General features: G+C 36.2%; 1 protein-coding gene across 1 annotated transcript in view; it reads left to right on the top strand.

Annotated features, from left to right (window-relative positions):
- LOC141165727 (dynein axonemal heavy chain 3-like) overlaps positions 1–22,688 on the top strand; it is a 2,796,342-nt gene that overhangs the window by 567,801 nt on the left and 2,205,853 nt on the right. The window contains exons 7-10 of the mRNA XM_073651577.1: positions 10,326–10,464; positions 20,630–20,734; positions 21,828–21,958; positions 22,400–22,595. Coding sequence (XP_073507678.1) covers positions 10,326–10,464; positions 20,630–20,734; positions 21,828–21,958; positions 22,400–22,595 — 571 coding nt within the window. The remainder of the gene's footprint in view (positions 1–10,325; positions 10,465–20,629; positions 20,735–21,827; positions 21,959–22,399; positions 22,596–22,688) is intronic.

Below are 22,688 nucleotides of genomic sequence, written 5' to 3' on the forward strand. Positions count from 1 at the left end.
CATTCCAATAAGAATATAAACACTATAAGAGACAGCTGTCCTAAGGATTTCCACATTCTGGTACACTAAACCCCCATTGTAAACATGACACCTCTTCAACAATAACAAAAAATATGTGTTCCAGGTTAAAACAGACTAAAATGAACAATTTAAACAAATTATTTTAATCAATCCTGTCATAGTTGATGGAATATGGCTCAAACTCTTTAGCTTAAATTCTTTACGATAATGTGAAACAGGATAGAACAGCTGCATACTTAAAAAATTGATCCCACGAGCCATTGAACTCATTATTGAGAGAATAAGGGTCCAATCATTTATGCATAAACATGAAAACAGCTAGGTATACAATCTTTGAATTCTATGGTTTTTCATATCAGAACATAAAAAATCTTCTGGTCTATAGAAGATCTAAAAATGGTAAATACAACCTCAGGTGAACAACAAAACATGAAAAATTAGACTGTAGTTATTTATTTTTTTAACAAGTAGGCCAGTTTTTGAGAAATTAAGTACACCCCATGAAGTAAATGGCTTGTGGAACCATCTTTAACAGCAATAACATGAAGTAATAATTTTCTTTTTTACTTTATCAGTCTCTTATCTTTATTAGTTAATTCTGGAGGAATTTTGGTCCATGTAATTTCTGATTTCTTTTATCCTATTCTGTTGTGTATTTGAAAGTGAGCTTAAAATTATTGTCTCAGTTTTAGCCAAGCTTTAGCTTTTGATAGATGGCCTCACATTTGACTCCAGAACACTTTGGTATACAGAAGAGCTCTTGGTCAACTCAATGCCTACGTTTCTGCAGATTGTGTTTGGTTCTCGCCAAATGTGGCAAAGGACATTTGGCCAAACATCTCTACTTTAGTCTCATCTGTCTGAATAGCATTTTTTCCAGGAATATTGTGGTATGTTTATAAGCAACTTTGAAAATTTTAGCCCTACTGCCATGTTCTTTTTAGAAATATGCTTTTTCCCAGAAGCCTTTCCAAACAGGCCATACTTTTCAAGTCTTTTTCTAATTTCTACTTGTCAATAATATTTCACACTACAGAATGATATCATCCAAATTGTTTGGAAATAGCAACATTCCCAGATTGATAGGCAGCAACAATTGCTTCTCTAAGATCATTCCTGATGTCTTTCCTCTTTGGCACTGTGTTAAAACATGCCTCAATGCTCTAGACCTGCAAACTGCCCATACTTCTGCTGTTATAAAAGTGCAACTGTCCATACTTGCTGATAAACAGTAAATCAAATGTATTTGATTAGCAGCATCTAGCTATTACTTAGCCTTTTAATTTCTAAGGAAGGCATAAAGGTGTAATTAATTTTTGCCGCACTGCTTCTAATTTTTGGCCTATTCTTTGTTAAATAAATTACAGTGTGTAATTTGTCATGTGCTGTTGTTTATCTGAGGTTGTCTTTATCCAATTTTAGGACCTTCTGAGGGCCAGATGTTTTTATTATTCCCTGACGTGAAAAGCCATTTTGGCTTTCTCAAAACAGTGTATGACTAGTAAATCACTAATCAGTCTGTGTGTCAATTATGTCATGATACCTATTGTACATGAGTATATCTTAGTTATTGTTAATTGTTAATAACATTATAGAGCTTTATTAAATATATAACAAACGGTCTATACTGCAAACTAGAATAGGGGCACACATTTTAGGGGACCACTGTTAAGTCTTAACTAGTTTGCTTATATTTGTATATAATACTGTATAACCTTGTTGAACACATGAAATTGATAAATTATGAATTGCATATGAATATTTTATGTAATAGTTAATGATAAATATTTTGAGCCTTTAGAGTATTTATTTCTTCAAAATCAGTTTGGAAATCTTCAGCACACATAACAATGTTTCTGCTCCATCTGACATGACAATCAGTATGTCCTTTTAAAATATGATTTTGATCACTTATAGGACTCATGAGATCCCGCATTTAAAAATTCTGACATTTGTATCAGATTTATAGTTTACTTAGCTGATATGTATAAGATCCCATGGGCTTCCCTGTCATAGTCTATTATTAAGTTTTCCTACTGCTTCCTTTATCTGAACATGAAGATTTTGTAGTTACGTGGGAGTTACTGACATTTGAATGACCATAACTTATGCTCTTTCTCACTGGCTTTACAGATGAGTGCTTCAAAAGACCATATTATATTAATGAATTCGTTTTAGCATATTGATAGCCAATCTAAGCTATATTTACAATGCTATATATTTAATAGATATTCATGATAACAGCACTACTAATACCAAAATACCATCAAGACCCATTTTTAAAGCTGAAAGTTTTTTATTATCTATCTTAAACATAAGTTTCTTGCAGACACTGATTATAAAACTATGAGACTATGCCTTACAATAACAAGAAAGAGCATCATTCCCCAAAAACATTTTTTGTCAAACCGAATAATGACCTTTGTGTAGCTTAAAAAATTAAACCAGGCCTCAATTATTTCATACAGTATTTGATTAAATACTTGAATAAATGTTAGAGCACACATGGACTGTGTACTAGAGATGACCGGATATATTCAAGAGGCATTGCGTGCTATTAAAAATTTATAAAAATCCACATTTCCCAAAATGCAGATTTTTTTAGAATTTGCTTTTGTCTAGATTCAGAAAAATGGAGGCCACTTTCCACCATTTTTCTGAACTATAAATGACCATCAAAAGGATAAAAAATAAAAAAAATGTATCTTCATCTTACTGCTATTGTCTTCAGCCCCTCCGCTCCTCCTCCATTTGGCTCTTTTCGCATCTTCTGATCATCACTGAGCGTGCTGAAATGTTATGACATCATCAAGACCTTTTGCGCGATTGTGCACAACTCTCACAGTTTTCATCAAAACCAGATATTCTTGCCTAGCGTAAGAGGATGGGGATTTTTGCGCTTTGAAAAAAAAACAGCTTATGGGTTCATAGACTGCCATGGTAAAATGTTTCTAAAACAACGTCTGCATGAAGCTTTGATTCTGTTAATTATATTGATTGATATAGCTATATTCGTTTCTCTATCTAAATTTTTTCCTCAAAAGTGTGGTTACTTTGGAGGTAGGAAATGGAAAAAGGCATGGTTTATGTCCTAAAAGAAATTCTTGCGACAGTAGTTCTGCATGATTCAGATATACTATAGCTGTGCTGTTCAGCCCAAAATAGTATTGGCAGCAGAGAAAGAAAAAAGCAGCTTTTCAGCAGTCAATCTATGCCAACCTCTTCTCAGGCTGCATTATTAATCAGATTGTTCTAGAAATAAATGTAAGAGATGAAACTCTTTAACTGAATTCCCACATATGAGAATAAACAACATGTACAATACTGCAAAATGGGGTTGCACTATGTAGCCAACAGATTTGAAATAAAAACTAAGTTACAAATGAAATGATGATTTTCAGTATATTTGAGCAATCATCGCCATTATACAGTTGAATCCAGAAGTTTACATACACTATATAAAAAGACACATATGTATGTTTTTCTCAATATCTGACATGAAATCAGAATAAACCTTTCCCATTTTAGGTCAATTAGGATTACCATAATTTTTAATATTTGCCAAATGCCAGAATAATGAGAAAGAGAGAATGTTTTTAGGCATTTTTGTTACTTGCTGTAAAGTCAAAAGTTTACATACATTTCATTTGTATTAGGTACCATTGCCCTTAAATTGAATGACTTTTTCTCACAATAGTTGGTTGGAATTTGTGCCCTTTTCTCCTGGCAAAACTGAAATCAGAATAAATTTTTCACATTTAGGGTTGATTAGGATTACCATAATTTTCAATATTTGCCAAATGCCAGAATAATGAGAGAGAGAGAACGTTTCAATTCATTTTTATTACTTACTGCAAAATCAAAAGTTTATATACACTAAGATTACTATGCCTTAAACAATTCTGGGCTGCCCATATATTGATGTCATGTGTTTGGAAGCTTCTGCTACCAGCAAATTTACATACTACTTCCTCATCTTGTCCTCTTTTAGTTTGTGTTCACAAAGGTTCAATAATGTGACGCCTACTCTTCTCCATCTATATCTCTGGCAAGGAAAGGCTTGTAGAATCCCATAGCTTTTGGAATCCAAGTACCCCTTCAGAGAAAAAGAGGACTTGAACTCTATAGCACCATCTATTGGAAGCAGCAATCCTACAAGTCACAATCAACCCTTTAACAAGTTGTGCAATATGATTTAGGACAAAAGCCAAACCAGAATCTCAATTTGCAGACACGGTGTTTCGGGCTGTTGGCCCTCGTCAATGCAAAGTATGAGAACTGATTTGGCTAGATGAGAGGCTCTGGACTGAGGTCTAAGGGGTAACGTTTCTCCTTGTGGAGAGTGACACACCGACTCTGGCATGTCAAGGTAAGGATTTTTATTCGCCGTGCAATGCTCCTCTGGGAAATTTAATATGCAAATTACCTCTTCAGAGAAAAAGAGGACTTGAACTCTATAGTGCCACCTATTGAAAGCAGCAATCCTACAAGTCACAATCAACCCTTTAGCGAGTCGTGCAATATGACTTAGGCATGCCAGAGCCGGTATGTCACTCTCCACATAGCTTTTGGAAAAACTTTTCAAGTGTACTTGTCTGTCCTAAATCTTTCTGCTGTCTATAATTTCAAAATATCTATCATATTTATGCTTCTTTTCCTGCTTTCCAAAATCAACACAGTATAAACTGAATTTATTATCTTACAACTGTCAATCCCACCAGACCATCAATAACAGTTTATGGCTCCACATTTTCCTCATTCTCACAAGTTCCCTAATCCCTATTTACAGATAAGCTTAAGCTTTATCTTTCAAAGCACACAATCAAACCCTTTTTACCCCCTACCATCTCCTTCTTAAAAACACTTTTCAAAGCCACTCTATCCTCAATTTTAAGTCAACTTTAAGTCATCTACTAGATAACTGGAACATCCTTCTCTGTGGCATTCCATCTAACACTCTTGCATAGCCCCAATGCACCTTTAACATTGCGTTCCATTACTTTCCAATCCCCTTCCTTACACAACTGTCACTTCCTCCACCAAACCCTTCACTGGCTACTTATTTCCCAAATAATGCGGTTCAAAATATTACCAATGATTTACAATTCTATTAATCACCTCTCTTTTCTATTCTTCACAAGACCTCCTATTTTGCCCTCTTCTTGTCTTCTCTTCACACAACCATTTCCCACATGCATCCCCTGTACTTTGGAACATGTTACCCCAACCAATAAAACTCTTCTCCACCTTTGGAAACTAAAAAGCAACCTAAAAACCCACTTCCCTGCTGCCACCTCACTACCATATGAGCAGTTATATCATTTTGTGTCTGCTTTATAAGTTTAAACTATGCTAGTCGTAATTTAACTTGTTTTTTTAGTTATTATTTGTAGACCAGTATTTTCAAGTATAAGGCAGAATATTAATTCAACTTTATAGCAGTCTACTAGTGGGTTGCACTTTTACCTTTTATTCACTCAACATTTATAATAAAGACTTGCCTAATATGGTAAATCTCCATGTAAATTCATACAGTCACTCAGAAGTTCTGAACATAGATGTCAATGTTTATTAGGACCCCAGGTTGGAAATAACAGAAGTATTCTCAAATTTTATTAAATATATACAACTAATCCACATCATTATTTTCTTTTTTTTAGAATATTGCTTTTTGTCTGCATTTGTGCTGCATATGTTGAAGCTGTCTTGCTGGTCATGCACAGTGACTTAATATTAGTGTGTTGTATTCCTTACATAGAAACTGCCTTCTTATAATAAATGCCTATAGATGAAATCAATCAAGCAAAGCAAGATCCATATTAAGGCCTAGAGGCTTGTTAAATAGCCCAGATGCCTTGGCCTTGTTATTAATTGCCACAGTGTTCTCCCCACTGTTGAAGGAGGTTAAGCATTAACCGTGTTCTTTTCCAGGATCATAAAATGGAAATCGATATTTTGTACAAGACATAAAATGTGTTCTATACATAGTAACCCGAGTGACCGACTAAATTGTCATTATTATTTAAGTTCTAAGCATTTGTAAAATTAAATATTACTTTCATTATAACTAAATATAGGTATGTAATATGTATGGGGATACAAAAGCTAATGTTCTTTATAGTATTAAGAGCCTTAAGTGCCCCTTTCTATAAAGCAATAAAAATAGTCAAAAACCGTATACTGCATTTTGACAATCATTAAAGTAGCAAAGAAAGGATATTACACTGCCAAAATGAAATCAAAATAGATGGCAAAGCAAGAGTCTATTCTGAGCATTAGGGCTCTTTACCACATCCATTTCTTGGTATGTGTGCTATCCATTATTTTTATAGATAGATCATGGACCCATTACAATGAATGTGCCTTTTCACATGTCCTTTTTTTGCAGACTAATTTTTCTTTTGCAAGAAAAAAGAAGTCACATCCTACTTTGATCTACGTTTCGGATCAAACTCGCTAATGCAAGTCAATAGCGGTATAAAAAAAATGGAAAGCACACATGTCATCTTTATGATGTCCTTATTTTACTTCTTATGGGGTAGGAGAAGCTAATTTTTTTTTTCTTCAAATGAGAAAAACAAATGCATCAAGAATTGCTGAAACACTGCCCAAAATGGGTCTAACACACTGAAAAAAAACAGTTTATTTTTCATGCACGAGAAACCAGCTTTTGGCATTATGCACACGCACAAAAGTGTCCAATAACTGAACATAGCGTACATTGTATGATCCAGAACACGTATTTTCTCTTAATACATTCTGCGCGAATACAGCAAAAGGATGGCAAGTTGGTGCTGTTATTTTAAAAAACCTTAGAAAGTCAGGCAAATGGTTATAAAAGTAATAATAATACATCACTGATCACTTGTCTCGCGATACCCACAACTTGCTGCCCTATTCTCTACGCCTCATCTTTTTGTTTCTCTCTGTCATCCAAACTCTTTAGCCTCCTCACTCCAGGCCCTGGTTTCCCGGTCAACTAGGCCTCTGATGTCACTGTGCGCCATGATGTTTAAGGTCTGGTCAAGCCGGAATACAGGACCTGGAGTGAAGAGGCCAAAGAGAATGCGTGATGGAATAAGAGGAAAAGAAGATGTGTGGGGGACCAGATGGTGGGCTGCGAGAATAGCGGGAAAGGCAAGCAGTGAGGTGAGCATTAATTTAATTTTAGCTCCGACTTTTATTATGCTCTGGGGTTTTGTGTGACCCCAGAGAATAACAATAACATTCAATTTGCAGATAACTTTGCTGAAATTTGAATTTCTCTTTAAAATCACCACAATTTGTCAGTTTCAAATCTTGGCAGATTGGATCAGTTAATTTGGCAGATTAGATCAAATAGATACATATTGATGGACATTGACATATACAGTTGTGCTCAAAAATTTACATATCCCGGCAGAATTTTTCCTTTCTTGGCCTTGTTTCAGAAAATTTGAATGATTGCCAAAAAACATTTTCTTCACTCATGGTTATTGGTTGGGTGAAGCCATTTATTGTCAAATTACTGTGTTTTCTCTTTTTAAATCTTAATGACAACCAAAAACATCCAAATGATCCTGATCAAAAATTCACATACCCTGGTGATTTTGGCCTGATAACATGCACAGAATTTGACACAAATGGGTTTGAATGGCTACTGAAGGTAACATCCTCACCTGTGACCTGTTTGCTTTTAATCAGTGTGTGTGCATAAAAGCTGAGTGAGTTTCTGAGATCCAGACAGACTCTTGTATCTTTCATCCAGCCACTGACGTTTCTGGATTGTGAGTCATGGGTAAAGCCAAAGAACTGTCAACAGATCTACGAGAAAAGGTAGTTGAACTGTATAACACAGGAAAAGGATACAAAAAAAATTCCAAGGAATTGATAATGCCAGTCAGCAGCATTCAAACTGTGATTAACAAATGGAAAATCAGGGGCTCTGTAAAAACCAAACCACGGTCAGGTAGACCAACAAAAATTTCAGCCACAACTGCCAGGAAAATTGTTCGGGATGCAAAGAAAAACCTACAAATAATGTCAGCTGAAATTCAGGACTCTCTGAAAACTAGCGGTGTGGCTGTTTCAAGATGCACAATAAGGAGGCACTTGATGAAAAATGGGCTGCATGGTCGAGTCGCCAGAAGAAAGCCATTACTTTGAAAATGCCACAAAGTATCTCACCTACAATACGCCAAACAGCACAGAGACAAGCCTCTAAACTTCTGGAACAAGGTAATTTGGAGTGATGAAACCAAAATTGAACTTTTTGACCACAACCATAAACGTTACATTTGGAGTGAGGTCAACAAGGCCTATGATGAAAGGAACACCATTCCTACAGTAAAGCACGGAGGTGGATCGCTGATGTTTTGGGGATGTGTGAGCTACAAAGGCACAGGAAACTTAAAAGTTGAAGGAAACATGCATGCAGCATGTTATCAGCAAATACTGGAGGCAAATTTGCACCTGGAAGCTGCGCATGGGATGTACTTGGACGTTCCAACATGACAACGATCAAAAACACAAGGCCAAGTCGACCTGTCATTGGCTAGAGCAGAACAAAGTGAAGGTTCTGGAGTGGCCATCTCAGTCTCCTGACCGCAATATCATTGAGCCACTCAGGCGAGATCTCAAGTGCGCAGTTCATGCTAGACAGCCCAGGAATTTACAGGAACTGGAGGCTTTTTGTCAAAAAGAATGGGCAGCTTTTCCATCTGAGAAAATAAAGAACCTCATCCAAAACTACCACAAAAGACTTCAAGCTGTCATTGATGTTAGAGGGGGCAATACACGGTATTAAAAACTGGGGTATGTGAACTCTTGATCAGGGTCATTTGGATGTTTTTGGTTGTCATTAAAATTTAAAAAGAGGAAACATAGTAGTTTGACAATAAATGGCTTCACCCAACCAATAACCATGAGTGGGGAAAAAGGTTATTCAGTTATCATTCATATTCTCTGAAACAAGGCCAAGAAAGGCCAGAAAATTCTTCCGGGGTATGTAAACTTTTGAGCACAACTGTATTTATATACAGTATATATGCTATATAAATATAGATTTATTGTTGGAGCTGTGCGGGGGCTTGGTTCTTATTATTGATACTATTTTGGCATACAACTTTTTGATTATTTTAATTTAAAGTTTGGACTGATAAAAGGTGACCAAAAACCTCTTAATAAATTTTCAGCATCTTTCAGCTCCTATGCTCCAACGTAAGAACTGTACTCTACAATGGGATACGTTTGTATTATAATATATGCCAGGCATAGATTATGTTGTATTTGCAGGCTATGCTCAACCTCAATCTCATCGTGGTGCAGTTACATCCATTCTTAAAAAAGTTGACAGAACTGGTCAGGACTGATCTAAAAACTACAAGTTTTACATTTTATGTACAGTTTTACACCAGAATACTGGCGAAAATTCTTTGATGAATTGGGGCCTTCTGTATTCTTTCACCATGCCCTGTAGTCAAATGGCACAATATTTTTTGTGCCATTTTGGACGCTAAGATTACATACCTGTAGTTGTCATGTTCTGCCTTTTCATAGATTTATTTTAAAGAATACATAATAATAGAATCCAAATTTGGTTTCATTTTTCAAATTCATTGCACTCCAACCTGCTTCTCTTCGAATGTTGTTAAACATGGCGGTCAGGGTATGTTATAAACTTTGGTACTAGCCAAAACTGCGTATCTATAAGGTGGAGATCATTATGCTAACTGTAGCAACTGCAAATAACTCTACATTACAAATATATTTTATTCTGTTTCATATTGTATTTACTATGAATCATTTATATACAAAGATGTATCATGAAGTAAATACTCTGTATTATATTTTAGATTCCGCAGGAAAAAAAAAATCTAATTGTGTTTCATAAATATTCGATTAGCATATGTCCTCTAAAAGGATTTTAATGATTTTATTATGCAAATTCTGTTTAACTTTAAACTTGTTGATATTGCAAAATTGAACCTAATTGACAGCAGGGTGAAGAAATAATTAGCTTAATTTAGAATGGCTGAAATCGAGGCATCGCTTACTGTGAAGAACATTAATCAAGGGAATAGTAAGTCAGTCTGTTATCATGGGCTTAACTATATTATTCAGAATAACTGTTATTATGCGCTCATTTCTGACATCTCCTAGCACAAGGTTGTGACAGGATAGAGAGCCTGTCATACTTTTTTTTTTAACTAGGGTGTCACATACTTTGTAAAAAAAAAAAAAGGATATCTTTTCTCTTCATAATATCTGCTGAGGAAACAGCAAAGCTTTTGAAACTGTTCTCACACTGCATTTTCATTCTGTAGATATTACAGGCTTATTGAAGAATCCATCGACCCTTGTATGGTGTCTCCACTTAGTGTAAAATGGCTTCAGGGAATCTATTCATACATACCAGCAGAACTTTGTAAGGTGTGGAGCAAATCCCTTCAGGATTTAACAAAGGTATGTATGGATTTGTGTCATATTTTGCAAGCTGCTCTCATTGCTATTAATACATGAATATTTGACAAGTACAGTGGAGGAATTATTCTTATGCATACTACCCTCTAGATATAAAATAAGCCATTCTGCAAAACAGTTGATTTGTTCTGAAAATACATATGCCATGGAGACTTTTTTTTGCAGGATAAATAGAAAGTCCTTGTACTCAGAAATGTTCAATGAATTAGAAGCCTCTAGGATTTCTAATCAAGTATGCTAACCCAACTGGCTGACTACACTAGTGCAATAGTAATGTATCTAAGTAACGCTAAGTATTTTCTTTTTATTGTGTGAGTTGTCATGTTTTTTATTACAAATCTACTTAGCTATTATTTTATTGATCGGCCAATTTTGTATTAAGGAGCCATTTTCATCCTTATAATAAAAAAATGCTTTGATGAAATCACTTTCAGCCAGCATTGTCTTATATGGGGGAAAAAGGACTCTGCAACAGGAAAAGTCACAGCAAAAAGAAAAAGACAATCAAAAAGGCCACAAGGTTTTTACAATCATAAAAAAAAAATCTTTATTGACAATGATAAACAGGAAAAATGGGGAGGAAAGTGCAAACGTGCAGGTAGCTATGTATGCATGGGATGCACAGTAGTGGAGCTACAATGCATTACTTTAAGGTATTAGTAACATAGTATACAATATATCTGCATCTCTCATATATCATAACTCAATGATTACATACATGGATATATTACCCCTATTAAGCACTTAATAGTGTGCCACCAGATAATCATAATCATATGAGTCATATAGGTTTGTAAGGCACATCTATAAGTCTGGGCTGATAGCCTACATAGGTAAAGTCACATTGACATATTGAGCAAGTCATGACAGTTATGCCAAAAATTCAATACCTGGGATGCAGGTGGAGAGAGAACACAGAGGACTCAACTAACAGCGCATCCGCCCCGACGCGCATTTCGGTCCTTGCTTTGTCAGGGGCATGGATCGTCTTTTTCTTTTTGCTGTGGTTTCCTTCATGTATTTGATGATTGGCCCATTAAAGTCCAATAATGGGTAGTCAATACTTTATCTTAATATATTAATTTTGATATTTATATATGTGGACTATATTGCTATCGTTCCTATGAATTACCTCTAACAGGAAAAGCCACAATCACTTAAACCTCACAAAGCCTTTTTTATAAATTCACTTATCTCTAATATAATCTATTAATCAGTAGATCTTGGAATAATAATAAGTTCCACAATTGGATGTGTTTAAAAAAATGTTCCTGTGCTGAGATAATCTTATAAATGTGCCCCAGCATCTCAGATGATTCTTTCTGTGGAGTAAAACATTTCACTGCCTGTTTTAAACATGTTTTACCTCACAGAAAGAATCATTTGTGATACCATGCTATAATGTCTGTATAGGCTTTTGCTTCTTCCCTGCGACATAAGCTGTTGTATATCCGACCATGTTCCTGCTCGGGACAGGAACATTTCTTTTAAACATATCCAATTGTGCAGTTTATTTTTATTCCAAGATTTGTTGACTAAAATATACTTTTGTTCGTGGCACAACCCCTTTAAGTACTTGACACTATACGTCTTCTTCTGTCTAACTTGCTATCTATTGCCTGTTGTCAAGACTAACCTGCTTCTACCAGGTGATACACCAGGCTGGATGACAGTACATAGGGGCAGAAGGTTTTGGGTGAGGAGAAGTACAACTACATAAATCTTGAAAGGTTCAAAAAGTATCTGAGTATTTCAGAATAGGTAGCAAATTTCCAATCTTATTAATATATAACTATTATGTTTCAAGAATAAGGCTAGGATTGGATAAGGCCTTCGGTCACATGACTGTAAGTGTCATAAAAGTCACAGAAACAAAAACCTGTGCTATTTGTCTACACCTTGCTGTTGTCTTTTCTGTAGAAAGTATGGTGAAATCACAGATATGTTGCATTACATTTGACTTACCATAAACTCTTTGCTGGGAATTCTGCATCCAACTTATTGGAGGAAAATCTAGAAGGTGTGATTTTTTGTGACTGTTGAGTAGCAGTGATTTTAAGTCACATGTTGCAATGTGATCAAATTGAAAATAATTAGATGCGATGTTGCAATACAACATTTATGATCTTCATGTCATTTGACCAAAATAGCTGTGTAGCGCTAGCTAATCATGGTCTCTAAATAAAGGCTAATTGCAGTGAATCAAAATGAGGATATTTTTCTTTAAGACTATTTTAAGGCATGTTAAGGAAAGCTTTACACTGCAGATGTTTATGACATTATTTGGATAGAGGGAAATGAAAGGTTGTTATTCTAACAATGGAGATACCTAATCTCATATTAACATAGCCATTAAATACTTTAACATGCATCCATAAGTCTTATTCAATCATCCATTTTTTAATGTGTTCTAGGAACATTGACAATTTTTCATCAGTGCCCTGTATCTATTTTTGATTTGTGTGTGCTTTTTCCCATAATATAGCATCCTTTTCTTTCCTATGAAAATAGAAAATAAATACATTTTCCAAGCTTGTACCATTAAACCATAAAAAGTTGTACACAAATATAGTCACTTGAATGGTTGAGTTTAGTCCACAAATTAGACCAAAAATTGACATTTTCTTTTTGTAGAAAATGTACAGTATATGCATAGACATGTACACATGCCCATAGAGTATAATGGTCATCCTATTTGTGAAAAATCACTAAGAAAACACATACAGTGGCATGTAATTAATAGTGAACAAGCCATAACCCTAACAGGCTAGTTAATGTCTGAAAACTTGGTCAAAGTTATCTGAGCACACAAATTTCCAAGTGTGCCCTAACTTTTACATTAGCCCATTTTCCTTTTTAAAATGTAAAAAATGACAATAATTATATTTTTTTACCTAAAATACAAAGGAAACGTGTCATCTTTAACTTTAGGCTTTTTAGAGATCATTTCATCTTCAACTTGCTTAACTGTTCACAGCAAGAGTAATTTTGACCAGACTTTTACATGCCTCTGTACATGAACAATTATGAACTATACATTTTACCAGTATGAACGTCTATGCACATTTTATGATTAACACATGTACAGTATATGTTAGTCTATTTGGTCCATTGTTCTATAAAATGAATCTTTTTTTTTTTACAACATTTTGCCCTAAAAGTTTCAAAAGACTCATTATATTAAAAATAAATTGGTCACCATGGTTATTCTTAATAGTAATACCATGTTGACAAACAGATAGTAGAGTTTTTGCACCAAAAAAAAATATGAATGCGAATAGAGCAGCTGGTGCCCAGATGTAGCTTGTTGTTTTAATGACAATTCTTTTCCATCCCCTACTGTTCAAATACTGGCTACAGCATTCAGCTTGAAATGTATATCAGAAATTTCATTATTTCAGAGTTAAGCTGCCCTTTCATGTTAGCTCTTTTTTTTAAATGCATGCAAACCACTTATTGACCATTGATATTAATATTGTAAGGTCTGCTGTATGCATCATTGAATTACAAGTCACTTATCTAGAATGACTGAAATATTTATAGTTCCATCCTTCTTGTAAACCATTACTTGTGCACTGAAAAAAAAGATATAATAATAATAATAATAATAATAATAATAGTTAGAAATAGCAATGATAAGACTTGAACATTCTCTTACCGTAGATCTTGCAAAAAAAATTTATCTAACCTATGTGACTAAGTATTTTATGTAATATTATGCTGGTAAATTCTCCAAAAGCTTTACCATGTCTTGATTTAAAAAAGAAAAAAAAAAGAAAAATTAACTGTACGTGAATAGTAATAATGGCAATAAAACCAGTCCTCATATGATCAAATAGTGATCAAAAAAATGATAACTCCAGCCCTCAATAAATAATTGGTCAGTAAACAAATCCAAGCACATGCTGCAGAACAATCCTATTTACAGTATATGAACAAAACTGTTTTTCAGTTGCAGAAATGTGTACAATAAATCTGATGCATGTGAACATACCTCTAGGGCAATCTGAGTTAATAGAAACGGTACATCATTCAGGACCTCATTCAATTAACTAGAATGACAGACCAATGATTTAACTGGACACCATCACTTGCTGCCATTACAATATTTTTAGGACACCCTTCTAAGAAAGCAACATAGTCCTTTTAAACTAAGCCTGTGTGGACCAACTGTAACCCAAAGGCCACCGATACATAGCACCCTAGAAGCCACAGTCTACCTACTAACAAATCTTCATTCTCATGCCCTTTGGAAAGAAACTAATTTAATGTAGTTAATAGATAAGGAAGATGCATGTATAGTATGACTATAATTGCTCCACTTATCCATAGCACTTAATTCAATGGCTCTTCTTACAGTATTTTTTAATTTCTTATATGCATATGCAGTATTTTTTCATCTTTTTCCATAGGACAGAGGTGTCCTTCCTGAACTTGTTTCTAAAACTAACAAATATTTACATACATGGCGCAAGATGTTAAAGAAACATGAAAAAAACTGCATTGCATCCATCGCTTAAAGTCTGCCATGCTGAAAGAGCTGCACCCTCTTCTTTCCTTAGGAGCGCACATTTCCCCAGCCTCTCTGCTTCCTGTTTGCCAGGGGAGCGGTGCATTCCTGAACATTGATAGTTTAGACTGGCAGCATGGTCGCACCTCTGGTTTTAACTATGTGCTCTCATATGTCGTAAGCAGAGTCAGGTTTGCCTCTGCAGCATTGGATGAATGCAGTGGTCCGGAGAGCTTCAGAGCAGTGCTTGTAGGCTCTAAAGCAGTGGTCACCAACCTTTCTTTCCCGGAGAAACACATTCAGCTCTGAGAAAGAGTCTTTAGCCATACTTAGAACTCTCCTCCCTCTCTTCTCTGAAGTAGTGACATCCTGCTCCCTCCCCCCTCAAAGTGGTGATGCCCAAAGCCAAAGACACCATTGTAATGACAGCCAAAGTTTTCCATCACACCAAGACCTTGTGCTGCCCTAACTCATAGTAATTACGCAGGGGTTCCTACCTTACCCCGATTCGGTATTTTTGCATCATGCACTCCCACCGTACTGTCACATCAAGCTTCAATCACCTCCTTTGACTGGCAGTATCATTCTATCTCCAGATTACTATACTTAGTTTATCTCTAAACCCCCAAGGCCAGTATATGGTTATGCAGATCTGTTCTTCTATGTTGGACTACTCACAAAGGTCATGGTCTGGAGTCCCGCTCTTCATAGTTGTTTGCTAGCCATGGTGCAAATGTACCTACCTGGAAACAGTTACAATCCACAAATCATAGACCTTCGCACCACATGTTGCTCCAAAGCCACAGGTTGGAGAACCCTGCTCTAAAGTATGGGCTTCCTGCCATGGCAAAGAGAAATGCACAATAGAATTAAAAATCCCTCCATTTTTGAAAATGAGAGGATTTCTAATAAGTGATAATTTGCAAAGTTGTTTGTTTTTGCAAGCACTTTGCAATGTTATGCATTTAGTAAGATAACACAATACCTTTAATGAACCATACATGTGTAATACATACATTTTTACTGTATGAGTGTGACGCATGCCATCTGTTGAATATCCTTTGGCCATGCTTCACCCATACTTAGATTCTATTGTATTAGTATTGTGTCAAATCTTAAAATGCAGATCATTAACACAATTCAATGAAAATTAAGGATGGATGCATCTGTATAATGTGGAAACAGAATACATCTCATATGCTGCTGTATACTTTGTTGTAGTAGTCCAAAAACTAGAGCTGCTCCATTTTTTAGCAATAAAGTTTTAAAAGATAAAAATAAGATAAATCTCCATTGCTTTTAATCATTTTATTTCCTTTAATATACTTACTAAAAGCATAGGTTCACATTCGAGCACCATTTTACAGTTTACACAATGAATCAATTTCCATCAAAAGTTGTGTAACTTTGCAAATACATCACATTACTTCTATGAATATTGCATTACAGCCTGTATTATATTTCAGAGTACTATTCACAATTCTGCAAGCTTCAGAGCTAAACTCTCCCAGTATTCCTCACCGTCACAATGTCAACACAGAGTTTCTATTGTCATATAAATTCTGGAAAGTGGAAGCTTTACACCAGGAATTATACAGTTACCTAGGTCATGAAAAATCTATTGGGGGGCATGTATCATGAGTGGAATTTTTGAAGTCAGTTTTGCTTCTGACTGTGTTGCCATTATTTCCAGCAAATTTATCAAAGTGTCACACAATATTTGACTAATTTGGCACATTTTTGGATGTATGACTTTTTTTTCAGTTTTTATGCCATCTCTCTACTGGTGTGGTTTTGTAACATTTTGTGCGACTTTTTTTTAAAAGTTGCAAATCTTAAATATATGTACCCGCCTCTTTTGACTAGCTCAAATTAAAAATGTTGAACTTAAAATGTGTCTAAAAACAAAAAATAACACAAAATGTTCCAAAATTCTGTTGCAAAGCATATGATAACTTCCCCCATTGCCCTTGCATTATAGGAGCTCTGGTTCTCAGTTAGGGAGAGGTCTAAATACAGGGTTTTTGACGATTTCTCATGACAAAGAGCTGTCAATGCTGCTCTGGGTTCTTTGCAAATATAGAAAATATGCATAAATAACATCTTATGCTCACAATCTAGGATTCCTTGTTATTATTCTGTTTGGTTTTATGTCTGGGGGCACAGATTTACAGGGGCAACCTTAGTTGCTCTGCTTTCAACACGTCATCATTTTCTTGGATCTGGCTATAAATGTGTTATCACATTTTCTTGGACAAAAGTGTAAAAATTGAACTTAAAAGAAGCTGAACACATAACTTAGAGGCTTCACTTTTATGAAATATCGTTCACAATGTTGAACAAATTTAATTGAGTGTATTTGTTAAATGTAAGAAAACTTCATACTGTACTTTCCTATTATACTCACTTGTCTGCAGTTTTTGTGGGTAAGAAGGCCATAACTCAGGTTTTTCACTTTGTTAGCCTTGTCATCGGCACATTGAAAAGCTAAGGCTAAGGGTTAGGGCTTAGGAAGAGCTAAAAATAAAAGAAAATATTTCGCAAGTACAACTTTCTGAGAGAGGTAGCTAACCTATAAGTCAATGTCTGACCCCTAAACGAACCTTGCAATGCCACTTCAGAAATTCATTTATAGCTTGTCTCAGGCTGTTTACCCATCATTAGTGTAGAAAAGAATCGTCCTGGCTGAGTGCGTCAATCTTGATGCAACGTGGAGGAGGTAATAGCTCTCCTTAAAGGGAATGTATAGTAAGAAAATTACATTGTTTAAATGATCTTTTTTCTGTTAATCATATTTTCTAGACATTTTTGGCAACTTTTTTATCACAATATGTAGTAAAATTAAAACTTGCTGTTTCAGGAAACAACTCATGTATATAGTCACAGTGGTCAGGCCTCCACCCTATCCTTTGTATAGAAGCATCTAATATATAGTGTCTGTTTGCAAAGGTCATTATGAAGGGAGGGGAGCAGGCTTAGCTGCGACATCACCTATTGTGAATGGTAGATCCTCTGTTATCAACTGTGAATAGAAGTGCAATCCTGTCTCTGATAATATGGAGCCTGCTGAAACTCTCCCTTTCAGGACAGAAAGTATCTATCTATCTACAAACACACACATATATGTATATATGTCTGTATATATATATATATGTACAGTGCCTACAAGTAGTATTCAACCCCCTGCAGATTTAGCTGGTTGACACATGCGGAATTAACTTGGCATTGTGACATTTGTACTGTAGATCAGCCTGGAAGTGGGAAATGCACTGCAGCAAATTTTTATTTTTTTTTAAAAACGTTAAAAGTTAATTCAGAGTGTCATTTATTATTCAACCCCTCAAACCACAAGAATTTTGTTTGGTCCCCCTAAAGTATTAAGAAGTAGTTCAGGCACCAAGAATAATGAGCTTCACATGTGTGGATTAAAGATCTCTTTTGCCAGCCTTTTCTGACTATTTAAGACCCTCCCCAAACTTGTGAACAGCACTCAGACATGGTCAACATGGGAAAGACAAAGGAGCATTCCAAGGCCATCAGAGACAAGATCGTGGAGGGTCACAAGGCTGGCAAGGGGTACAAAACCCTTTCCAAGGAGTTGGGCCTACCTGTCTCCACTGTTGGGAGCATCATCCATAAGTGGAAGGCTTATGGAACTACTGTTAGCCTTCCACGGCCTGGACAGCCTTTGAAAGTGTCCTCCCGTGCCGAGGCCAGGCTTGTCCGAAGAGTCAAGGCTAACCCAAGGACAACAAGGAAGGAGCTCCGGGAAGATCTCATGGCAGTGGGGACATTGGTTTCAGTCAATACCATAAGTAACGTACTCCACCGCAATGGTCTCCGTTCCAGACGAGCCTGTATGGTACCTTTACTTTCAAAGCGTCATGTCAAGGCTCGTCTACAGTTTGCTCATGATCACTTGGAGGACTCTGAGACAGACTGGTTCAAGGTTCTATGGTCTGATGAGACCAAGATCGAGATCTTTGGTGCCAACCACACACGTGACGTTTGGAGACTGGATGGCACTGCATACGACCCCAAGAATACCATCCCTACAGTCAAGCATGGTGGTGGCAGCATCATGCTGTGGGGCTGTTTCTCAGCCAAGGGGCCTGGCCATCTGGTCCGCATCCATGGAAAGATGGATAGCACGGCCTACCTGAAGATTTTGGCCAAGAACCTCCGCTCCTCCATCAAGGATCTTAAGATGGGTCGTAATTTCATCTTCCAACAAGACAACGACCCAAGGCACACAGCCAAGAAAACCAAGGCCTGGTTCAAGAGGGAAAAATTCAAGGTGTTGGAGTGGCCTAGTCAGTCTCCTGACCTTAACCCAATTGAAAACTTGTGGAAGGAGCTCAAGAATAAAGTCCACATGAGACACCCAAAGAACCTAGATAACTTGGAGAAGATCTGCATGTAGGAGTGGGCCAAGATAACTCCACAGACCTGTGCCGGCCTGATCAGGTCTTATAAAAGACGATTATTAGCTGTAATTGCAAACAAGGGTTATTCCACAAAATATTAAACATAGGGGTTGTATGATAATTGACCCTCACTTTTATGTTTAAAATTTAATAAAATTCAACTGAGCAACATAACTTTTTGGTTTGTAAGATTTATGCTTCTGTTCATAAAACCTACTCTCGTTTGCAGTTTGAAGGCTCTAACTTATTTGCATCTTATAAAACCAGCTAAATCTGCAGGGGGTTGAATACTACTTGTAGGCACTGTATGTGTATATACATATATATAGATAGATAGATAGATACACACACATATATATATGTATGATATTAAAGGGAACCACCAGCAGTTGTGTTTACCGATCTAAATTCCCTGCGTAACAGTCCCTTTATTACATTGGACACATAAACAGATCTTTAGAAAAAGTATTTCGAAAGTCCGTTTATGATATGTAAATGAGGGCTTTGACTAGTCGATGGGGTGCTAGTTTCCCCAGACTAGTCGGCCCACTTAGCACAGGGGCTTGATAAACATGGCTTCCAAGAGCTGGAGTCATCACCAGCACTATACATATCTTGTGCTTGCTCGCGTCTTTGTGCACTCACATCATTGAGTGTCTGAAGCCAGGTGTACGCATCCCAGCTTTAAAGAGGCACACTGCGCATGATTATAAGTTCAGGAGGATCATGTGCAGTGCATCTCTCTGAAACTGGTACACCTGGCTTCAGAGACTCAATGATGTGAGTGCACAAAGAGGTGTGCAAGCGCGAGATTTGTATGACGCCCACACTTGTAATTCATTTTATCACGCCCACAAGGGTGTGATAAAATGCTAAGTGGGCCAATTAGTCTGGGGAAACTAGTGTCCCATTAACTAGTCAAAGGCCTCATTGACATATCATGAAGAACTTTAGAAATGTTTCTAAAAATCTGTTTGTGTCTAATGTAATGAAGGGACTATTAGGCAGAGAATTTAGATAGGTAGACACAACTGTGGTGGTTCTATGGGCATTGGGGACCTGACAAGTTCCCTTTAAAAAAGTCATCAAAAATGTTTTAAAATATATGTCACACAAATATCCGATTTAAGTAACATGTCATTTTCTCATGATAACTTCCCTTCAGTATGGAGCCTTCATTTCCTGTTGACCCTTTTTTAATTTTCCACAGGAGGTAGAGGAAAACTATACACATGCCATAAAGAAATCAATGCTTGATTACATACTATTGGACCCACGGGAGCAGCAGAGGCTTGGAATTGAAATTACCCCAAAGGTAAAACTTTATTTTCCTCTTCCATATTGAAACATCTTTCTTCTTAAAATACACAATTGTCTTTTGAGGGATTTCCAGCAATTTATCTGGAGATTTTACTCTCTATAAATAAACTCCTAGTGGATACATACTTTATTTGGCAGTGTAATGAATATCTATAGATTTTGTTGGAAGTGAAAGAAATTATGTGTCTAAAAAAAGGGTCCGAAATTGCGGGTTTTTATTTTTTGTCCAGACACAGGTCATTTCTCTGTTTGATAATGAGGATTCACAGCTGAAGTTGCAAAGCTATTGTGGGTTGCAGAAAAAAAAGTGTGCCTTATGGTTGGAACAAATGAGACTTATATTTGTAATGGAGCTGGCCCTGTGGGAGCATTGTATTTGATGGAGCTCTTACAATGGTTTACCAGAGCATTTCTATTCTCAGTAGACTGCATAGAAAGGTGGTATAGCCGTGCCATCACATTTCTCACATCTATCACCTCTCCCGTTAATGTGATCCTTCTATGTACGCTGTAGATACGCATCTGAAATGTGCAAAGCTAAAGGGGAATGGTGGCAGTAATAAAAATCCTGTGGTCATGATGATAGAAAGTGACAAAGCAAGGAAGGAGACAGGCGGACAGGGCGATTTCATTGAAATGAGAAGAGTGGCAGCCACAGTGAGAGCTGGGAGAGAAGAGCTTTCAGGCAGTATATACATTCGGTATTGTTATTTAAATGATAGAATACCCCTTCTGATAGCTACTTGTATGTGTTCTACAGTCAACACAAAGTTACATTAGCATCTATTATGCGTAAAATATAATATGCAATCCATCATTTTATTACTTTTCTATTTTGCTATGAAGCTTATCATGGTATCAGACATGGTAAAACACTACAGAATATCTTAATCTGCTAAACAGAGAAAGACTTTATGGATATTATAATTTAGAATTATAGTAAATAAGATAGATTTTTTTATTTGTATTTTATAATATATATCTTGATAAAAAAAAAACTGTGAGATACATGATATAAAATGTCTTATTGAAATGGTCAAAATGCAATATTTCTAAGTTGGGGCAATCATATTTTGTTTTCCATCAAGATGTCTAACAATGCTGGACGGAATCGTTTTCCTTGGCATAAAAGTGTTAATGTGGCACGTGTCAAATTGATGAAAAGCTTGCACATCACTCGTCCTGTCATGACCAAGATTCTCCTTCACTTCCATAGAAAGTATGTTATTAATGATTGTAGAGTTAGGTTACAATTTCTGCTATATCGGTCTACCATATTAAATGGAATATAGGAAAATGTAGTCGCTAATATATGAATTATTAAGTATTGTCAAAGACAAGAAGCACCTGTTAAGGCTTAAACCATCTGTTTCGCCACATGTACTCAGTGAGCAGGCTTCACATACTGTAAATGACTATAATCACTCATTTTGACCTTCCACTTCATGACTGATCACTAATGTACTCCTGCTGATTTTCTAACTCCATTGACTCACTTAAATATAGGATATATTGCCAGTAACTAGATAATTGTATCATGCTCTACGGTGAACAGATGGATATCATCTTTTAATGTATGAGACTTAAATATGCCTTGATGACGAGGGGCTGTCCTATCATTCTACTGTATTCAAGTCTGTTTTAACTGTTTTGATTTCAGTTACTCAACTTTTAGCCTGGTTGATATTGAAAGTCTCCTGAAAAGTGTTCCTATGCCACTGGACAAGCTTGTTATACTCATGAGCAGTCTCGTCCAAAAGAGAGCTGAACTTTTACAAGAAACATGGATGAAGGAGTGTTGTGATATTGTAGGACAAAACAGAGATGACATAGAGTCTATAATGCCGGAAGATGAGGTGAGCTCAATATCATATCTACATCAAAATAACTCCACCCTGTTGTGATATTACAAGGTTAAAAGGGGTATAAGTTATTTTGCAATCTCTCAC

Source organism: Phyllobates terribilis, unplaced genomic scaffold, assembly GCF_046119375.1.
Source record: "Phyllobates terribilis strain yellow unplaced genomic scaffold, ASM4611937v1 Scaffold_11__3_contigs__length_659146591, whole genome shotgun sequence".
Lineage (NCBI taxonomy): Eukaryota > Metazoa > Chordata > Amphibia > Anura > Dendrobatidae > Phyllobates > Phyllobates terribilis.